Here is an 8,660-nt window from a genome sequence, read left to right as displayed (position 1 = left end):
TGCTGCTGCCCCCCTAGCCTGCATGACGCGAACCAAAACAGAAAGACTATATCAGACCGAAAAACGAATTCTACGCAGTACACTGAGACTACCACTCACGACCCCCAGACAAGAAGCATACGAAGAAGCGAAGGTCACCCCCCTTCAGACGAGACTAGCGGTCCTACGCGCACGGTACGGCCGACGCATACTCAACTCGCCCCGACCTCACACAGATATTCACAAACATACCTAGACACAAACATACCTAGACACAAAAATAAACCGAAATTCAAATACAAATTTCCACCACGAACAATTATACACAACATACTAGCAACACACCCAGACACCATACACGACGATGAACACTCTGCACAAATAACACTAATAGCAAATGAACCACCAACACCAACACACCTACTGGCACTAGCATTTAAAGCATGGAATAGCAACAAGACAGAAGACACATATGATACATTCATGGCAACTAGAAAAGACACTTCAAAACTAATTAGACAAACAAAAAGACAATATGAGAATAGTCAACTCTTAGAAATTGAAGAAGATTTTCAGAAATACAACACCAGAAATTTTTATAAAACTTTTAAAACCAAAATAAAGGGGTACCAACCCCAGAATCTTTGCTTCAAGAAGGAAAATGGACAGTTGGCTCTTAACAACCAAGAAAATTGCAAAGAACTTTCTAAATATTTTAAGAATCTTCTAAATTGCCCCGAGCCCACAGAAAGATTTCCACCAAAAATTCCCCAACAATGCAATCCAGTTTCACTTGCACCAAATGAAGAGGAAATCATTAAAGAAATTCATAGGTTGAAAAACAACAAAGCATCTGGTGAAGATGGAATTGTTGCAGAACTTTTAAAGGCAGCTGGTCCAAAAACCGTTAAAGAAATTACTTCAATCATGCAAAACATTTGGCAAACTGAAAAAAATTCCTGATGAATGGAAAACCGCCTTGATTCACCCACTTCATAAGAAGGGAGACAAAACTGATGTTAATAATTACAGAGGAATTTCTCTTCTTCCAGTCACATACAAAATCCTCTCTCAATGTCTTCTGAACCGAGCACAACAGCAACTTGAATGGAAAATTGGCGAATATCAAGCAGGTTTCAGGCCAAATAGATCTTGCCCAGAACATATTTTAGTCCTCAAACTAATTCTCAGACATCAAAAAATTTACAATAAAAAACTAGTTTGTACCTTTGTAGATTTTAGAAAGGCTTATGACTCAGTGGATCGTGAATCTCTTTTCCAAATTGTGAAAGAACAAGGCCTGGATCCTAAAACCACGGCAATTATCAGACACACGCTAACTGGTACAAAATCAAAAGTAAAGTTCAGAGGAGAAATTTCAGAATCCTTTGAAATAAAAACGGGCGTGAGGCAAGGTGATGGACTCTCTCCGTTGCTATTTAACTGCGTTCTAGAAAAAGTAATACAAGAGTGGCGCGAACGAAAATTGGAGTTCAAAATTGACCAACCAGTGAAATTAGGACGAACAAATATTCGAATAGACTGTTTGGCCTTTGCAGACGACTTGGTTATTCTAACGCAGGACATCCAAATTGCTCAGAAACAAATAGAAATCCTTAAAGAAACAGCAGAAAGAGTAGGTCTTCAAATCTCATTTGAAAAAACACAGTATATGACTAGCAACAAACTGGCACCCAAACTTTTGGAAACTAAGTATGGAAAAATCAAAAGAGTTTCGCAATTCAAATATTTAGGTGAAACAATCTCAGAGACTGGTCTAGAAAAAATTGGAAATGAAATTCGTTGTCAAAAGATGGAGACAGCTTTTAGACTTACAAAAGACATCTACAACAAAAAATGTCTCTCGAGGTACTCTAAATTGAGACATTACAACACGGTCATAAAACCAGAGTGCCTTTATGGGGCTGAAACGCTAATTTTAAACAGAAAAAAGGACATTCAAGAAATCCAAAAAAGAGAAAGAAAAGTAATCAGAAAAATTCTAGGTCCAAAATATACTGAAGAAGGAACATACAGGCTAAGAGCAAATAGTGAAATTCAACAATACACCAGCATATATTCAGATATGAAAAAACGCAGATTAAAATTTTATGGGCATATTAAAAGAATGGATGCTACCAGACTAACTAAACAAGTAGTGGAATTCTACGAAAATCGAAGTAAAGCTAAATTTGAGACAATAAAATGGATTGCTGCTATAAAAGAGGACATGAAAGAGGCAGATATAAAACAAGATGAAATTCAAGACAGAAAATTATTTAGGCAAAAAATTCATGACTGGGTAGTTGGTCAAGCTGAAAAACCAAAGAAAACTGGAACCACATGGTCTCATGAAAGGAAAAGAGCTCATTCCGAGAGAATGAAAACAATTTGGGCAGAGAGAAAGTCTAAAAGAAAATAACTGAATGCCCCGTGATTGTACTTCGCGTGGTCCAGTAGGGCCCAAACGTGAATAATAATAAAAATTGTTAAACTAAGGCCAAATAGAGCGAGAAGCTCTCCAATGGCCCGCCCATTACCCCTCAGGAGTGGGAATGAAAAGTATTAAAAAAAATTAAAAAAATAAAAAATAAAAACAAAATTAAAAAACTAAAAAATTAAAAATAAAAAAAGGCTGCTGCGTCTGCTGAGCCGCCGTAGCGAAAGGACGCTCTGGCTCACCGCTCCGCTTTGTCTCGCTGGCGCTTTTATTCCCGCGCGTCTTTGTCTGCGCGCCTTTGTTAAGGCACGCGGTCATTGGCGAGTGCGTTACGGAAGCTGCCGCGAACCTCCACTGCTGACTACTCGCTTGCGAGTGTTTCATCGGCGAAATTGTCGTGCACACCACGTTCGGCTGCGAATCAAATCGATTCAGTAATCGATTTGTGCCGCGCCTAGGGACCGTTAGGGCACGACGTGATCCAGGACCCCCTTCACGTGGGACAAGTCCGCGGTCACTAGAGTAGAGACGACCATCCTTCCCTACCTACCATACAGCTGACCGATGGACCGACTAACGACCAGTGACGCTGACCAGGCATACCTGCCCACCGCTGACTCGAACCACGGTGACCGAGCGTTCATTCTCATGAACAAGCTCGCTCACGGGGGCTCCTACCCCGGTCGAGATGACGACGAGGCGGCCATACTGACCTTCTGTAACATCCGGAAGGCCGCTGCACTACCGAGCTCGGGGCAGCAAGAATCGGGCGAGCCACCGAGAGCCTCGCCGGTCGCACAGCAAGAAATTGCGATCCCGGCGACGGCGGCCTCGAAGGGAGTTGCGCCGCTGGACTCTACCACCCTAGAGGTCGATGCTCCCCCGGTTGCCCCATTGGCCCCGATGTCACAAGAAGAACCCCTTGTATCGCTAGTAGACGCGCCGTCCTGCGCTGGGGACATCCCTGCGGTCTGGACGGGCGCTAAGACAGCACAAGAGGCTACCGAGATGGAGGCCATCGACCTCCATGACGCGAACCTTGCCGAGGCAATCGCCGAGGCAGAGAGTCGCGATGCAGACCATGACGACGCCCGTGCGCCCAGGAAGCGCCGGGCCACGACACACGACGATTCGGACACGCACTCCTCGACCTCTGACTCCGCAAGGCCGAGGAAGAAGGCACCCAGAGCCTCCCGCGCTGCCGCTGCAGCGGTCGGGAGAGCTGGAGCTAGTTCTCCACACAGTGCCCCCAAGGTGCTACACCCAAAGAGGACACAGCGGCCCACTGCGACAGAGGCTGCCTCCAGGCAGCCTGATGAGGACGGCTTTGTTGCCCCACCTAGGAGGCACACCGCCAAGGCTGCCGCACTGCAGCCACCGCAGCCGCTGCCGACTACAAATGCGTTCGCAGGGGCTAACGCCGACGAGATGGAGGACGACGAGGCGCCCCTGATGCCGCCACAGAGGAAGCCGCCGCCCCCACCGCCTATCGTCGTCCAATGGGACGGCGAGTACAAAAATTTCGAGCAAAAGATCGTTGGTTGGCCGCGTCAACCACCCTTAAGCCTGCCGGCCGCGACCTCTACAAGGTCACGGTCGCGACACATGAGTAATACCGTGCGGTGATGGACGCCATCTGCAAGGACGGCCTCCATTGCTACACTCACCCCTCTGAGCCGCTCAAACTCCTGAAGGTGGTATTTCGCCACCTTCCCCTCAAGTTTGGGGCGGACTACCTCCGTGAGGAGCTTGAAGACATGGGATTCGGCATCAGGTCCACAGGCCTGATGAAGTCTCCCAGGACCCACCGCGACATGCCGCTGTACGAAGTTGTCCTAGTCGACAACCTGGAAAATCTGAAGATCTTCCAGGTACAGCGGGTCGGCCGTGTCAAGGTCGAGGTCGAACCGCTTGAGCCAAAGGCAAAAGAGCCCAATGTTTCTCCTGCCAGCGGCTGGACCATGTCTCAAGGTACTGCTCCATGCCCCCCCGCTGCGTCAAGTGCGTGGGACAGCATGAGAGCCGATCTTGCGGCCTCCCCCGCGAGGACAAACCGACCTGCTGCAACTGCGGCGGGCCGCACGGCCTTCCAATGGGGCCGAAACCAGCAGCGAGGCAAAGGTGCTCCTTCTCGAAAGGTGCACCCTACCACCAGCTTCGCTGCCGCCACCAAGAGCGGGCTACCTGCCCCCTCACAGCGCACTGACCACCACGTCGGAGAGAGACAGCAGCCGACTGCGCCGTCCACAGCTTCGCCCGAGAGGGCGACAGCCCCGCGGCCGCGCCTAACGACGTCTCCACTGCACCAGAAGCAGCTGAGCTACGATCGCTTCTGCGATCGTTGAGCCAGGTGCTCGAGCAACTCCCGGTGCTCGTCACCGCGGTCACGGCGGCCCTCCAGGTCGGCGTAGCTCCCCAACCCCGCCATGGATAATCACCACGTCCACGGCCTCATCGTCTGCGCGTTTAATGCGAACAGTTTGTTCCCACAGCAAGGGGAATTCAGGGAGTTCTTGCGCGACGGGGCAATAGATGTTTGCCTCGTGTGCGATACCTTCCTGAAGCCTGGGGTGCATGTAAAGGTGGCCAACTATCGGTGCTACCGCACCGACAGGCTGACCCACGGCGGAGGGACGGCCGTTTACATCAAGGCCTCCCTAAAACACCACGAAGTGCAGCTTCCGCCGCTTGCCGCTGTGGAAGCCACTGGGGTGGCTGTTACCACTACGGCAGCGGTGATCACCTTCGTTGCGGCCTACAGGTCGCCGAGGGGACTGCTCCAGGAGGCTGACTTCGATGTCCTACTGGCGTTGCGCGGGAAGATTTTCATTGCGGGTGACCTTAACGCTAAGCACACGCAGTGGAACTCCCGCCTCACCAACACCAGTGGCCGCCGCCTCCTCCGCGCCACGTAACGGCATGGCGCGATCGTGCTGGGGCCCTGCGATCATACGGTATTTCCCCACCGAGGCCAGTCTGACGTGCACGACTTCGCGGTACTGAAAGGTGTCGGGCACTTCACATCTGCCACCGTCCGTTGCGCCCTGTCGTCCGACCACCTCCCGGTAGTCTTCGACATGGACGTCATCGGCGCGTCCTTGCCGGCCGCCCGCCGCAACTTCCGCGGCATCGACGAGGCGCGCTTCCGAGCGGAGGTCTTAGACCGCCTCGAGGGAGCGCCTGACCCGTACGTGGAAGGAGCCGACGGGGCACTGAACTTCTTCACGCGCCACACACTCGCGGCCGCAGAGGTGGCCACCCCCAGGCGGCCAGGACGGCCGCGCGAGATGTCGCGCCAACTCCCGCCGCACATCCTGGAGGCGATCACTGACAAGAATCGCCTCTTTCGGGAGTGGCAGCTCACACGGCTGCCGGAAACGAAACGCCGCCTCAACAGGGCGCGGAGCGAGATTCGGGCAGCCATTGAAGAACACAGAAACCGCGACTGGGCGGGCCTTGTAGCTACCCTCACGACAACGGACGGCAGCGCATGGCGGACCGCCAAGCGCTTCCTTCAGAGACACCAGCGCGTTCCGCCTCTCCAAGTGGGTGGAAACGTCGTCTGCGAGCCAGATACAAAGGCGAGTGTCCTCGCTGACACATTCGCAGAGAACTTCCAACCCGCCGAGGGCGTCGTCGACGTCGACCACGTCCGCCTGGTGGAGGACCGCCTGCCGGTCTTCCTCGCCGCGCGGGCCGACGACGACGAGATCGAGGAGATATCGGCGGAGGAAGTCGACCTGCAGCTCCGTCGCCTCAATCCCAAGAAGGCGGGCGGCTCGGACGGCGTCACAAACTGTCTGCTGAAGATGCTGCCGCCGGAGGTACACCAGACTCTGGCGGACATCTTTAACAGCATTCTTCGCACTGGCACCTTCCCTTCCGCGTGGAAACACGCGGAAGTGGTTGCCATACCAAAGAGCGGGAAGGACCCCCGCCAGGCAGCGAATTACCGGCCGATCAGCTTGCTCCCGTCGCTCTCAAAAGTTTTTGAGCGGCTGTACGTGGGGCGGCTGCTCCGCCACGCCACGGAGCAGCAACTCATCCTGGAGGAGCAATTTGGGTTTCGGAGCGGCCATTCTACCAGCCAACAGCTGCTGCGCCTGGTGGAGCAGGCGATGCGAGCGCTGGAGACGCGTGAGTACCTCGGGGCGGTGCTTCTCGACGTCTCCAAGGCCTTCGACTGCGTGTGGCACGACGGCCTCGTGTACAAACTCTTTGCACACGGGGTACCGACGTCACACGCGGTCCTGCTGCGCTCCTATCTCTCGGGACGAACGTTCCACGTCCGAGCAGACGGAGGCATCTCCACAGACAGGCAGATCCGCGCGGAAATGCCACAGGCGTCGGTACTCGGCCCCCTGCTGTACTCCCTCTACACAGCCGACGCTCCGCGGGTGGCACGCGTGGAGTTAGCACTTTATGCTGACGACACAGCGCTGTTCACCCGCAGCATGAACGCGACCGAGATGCGCCGTCGCCTACAGCTCGGATGTGACGTCCTGGGGGCCTGGTCCACCAAATGGCGACTAAAATTTAACGCCACAAAGAGCCAGGCCATTGTGTTTAGCAGGAAAAGGCTGCCTCCGAACCTACAGCCAGTCACGATCATGGGAGGCCCCATCCCATGGTCGCGAACAGGCAAATACCTCGGGGTGACGCTCGATCGGCACCTGACGTGGCTCCCCCACGTCCGTGATGTCAGGGGGCGAGCAGTGGGGCGTCTTCGTGCGCTGCACCCACTGCTCAACCCTTCCTCCACACTCCCGCCACGACACGGCCTCACTCTGTATCTGGCCCTGGTACGGCCGATACTAGAGTATGCTGCCGTGGTGTGGGGCAACGCTGCCGCCACCCACATCGCGGTGCTTCAGCGCGTCCAAAATAGGGCGCTGCGCCTCGCCCTCCATAAGCCGCCTCGCTATCCAACGAGGCTGCTCCACGAGGAAGCAGGCGTCCCGCTACTGCGGGACCGCTTTCGGCATATCGCCAGAGTGTTCTACGACGCTGCAGAACACTCTGGCAGCCGCCTGATTCGTGGGCTGGGCCGCCAGGTCCACCACAGGCCGACTACACGTTGGCCCGACCTCCTCCGGGAGTAGACAAACTCCCACGGAGTCGATGACGCCACATAGAGCGCCTCCCCGGTCAGAGGCGCTCCCTGAGGACAATCCAAGGAGTTAGGGAACCAAATACAAAAGAGGTCCATGCAGGAATAGCAGCTACGCTGCTTAACCTGCCCCCACACCTGGCAGATGTTGCCAGTGTTTTACAGCAGCAGCAGCAGCAGCAGCAGGGCTGCTGCGTCTAATACACTCATACCTCACAGACAGGAGTTTCAACACTGACGTGCAGGGAAAACAATCAACACGACACGGTATACACGAGGGAGTATCCCAGGGAAGCTTCCTAGGGCCCCTACTGTTTAACCTCTACATAAACGATCTCCCAACCACACACAACACAACGATGGCAATCTACGCGGATGACACAGCCATCCTCGCGCAAAATTGGGAACCATCAAACATTACGTCACGCCTACAGACTGCACTCAGAGTGGCCGAGCCTTGGTTGGAGAAATGGCGTGTTAGAGTAAACGTCGACAAGTGCGAAGCCGTTCTGTTCACTAGAAGACCGAAGCAACTGCGCAAACACCGCTACTGCAGACCAATAACCCTACATGCACGTCCAATACGTTTCCGCGAGAAAGTCAAATACCTTGGTGTCTGGCTGGACCGGAAATTACTCTGGGGGGACCACATACAACACATGACCAACAGAGCTAGCGCGAGGCTCAAACAGCTCTATCCTATGCTCAACAGGCGTAGCACACTGAACAGAAGGGTATCTAGGTTCATGTACATGACACTTACCCGAACCCCTGATGACGTACGCAGCTCCTGTCTGGGGATACGCTGCGCCTACACGCCTGCGCCGTCTGCAGCTCATACAAATCATAAGCAATGCTCCACGATACACACGCATCGCGGACCTTCACCAGGAATACCGACTTGAGATTCTCACGGAGGTAAGCAACAAACTCACTACAAGACTATACAGAAACTCCAAACAATCGCAGAACCCGTTTATTCTGAATCTGGGGAACTACAACCACAACCATGGCTGGAAACATAAAAGACCAAATGACATACTTGTAAGGACATACTATCTATGGCCAAGCATACGCAAACATAACGGCACAGGAGAGCCCCTGTTAATCAGACGCCATTACTGGATATCC

At 53.4% G+C, this 8,660-nt stretch overlaps 1 protein-coding gene across 1 annotated transcript; it reads left to right on the top strand.

The window, feature by feature from the left end:
• Positions 1 to 2,983: 2,983 nt before the first annotated feature.
• LOC126204315 (uncharacterized) lies at positions 2,984 to 4,045 on the top strand. The gene has a single exon (XM_049938700.1). It carries the CDS (start codon positions 2,984 to 2,986, stop codon positions 4,043 to 4,045), a length of 1,062 nt encoding a protein of 353 aa, XP_049794657.1.
• The last annotated feature ends 4,615 nt before the right edge of the window (positions 4,046 to 8,660 follow it).

The sequence above is a fragment of the Schistocerca nitens genome, chromosome 9 (genome assembly GCF_023898315.1).
Source record: "Schistocerca nitens isolate TAMUIC-IGC-003100 chromosome 9, iqSchNite1.1, whole genome shotgun sequence".
Lineage (NCBI taxonomy): Eukaryota > Metazoa > Arthropoda > Insecta > Orthoptera > Acrididae > Schistocerca > Schistocerca nitens.
The sequence above is the reverse complement of the archived record's forward strand: the minus strand, read 5'-3'. Positions and strand labels throughout refer to the sequence as shown.

Bases quoted from the DNA above. Each gene is read 5' to 3' on its own strand.
- LOC126204315 (XM_049938700.1), top strand. From the start codon at position 2,984: ATGGACCGACTAACGACCAGTGACGCTGACCAGGCATACCTGCCCACC.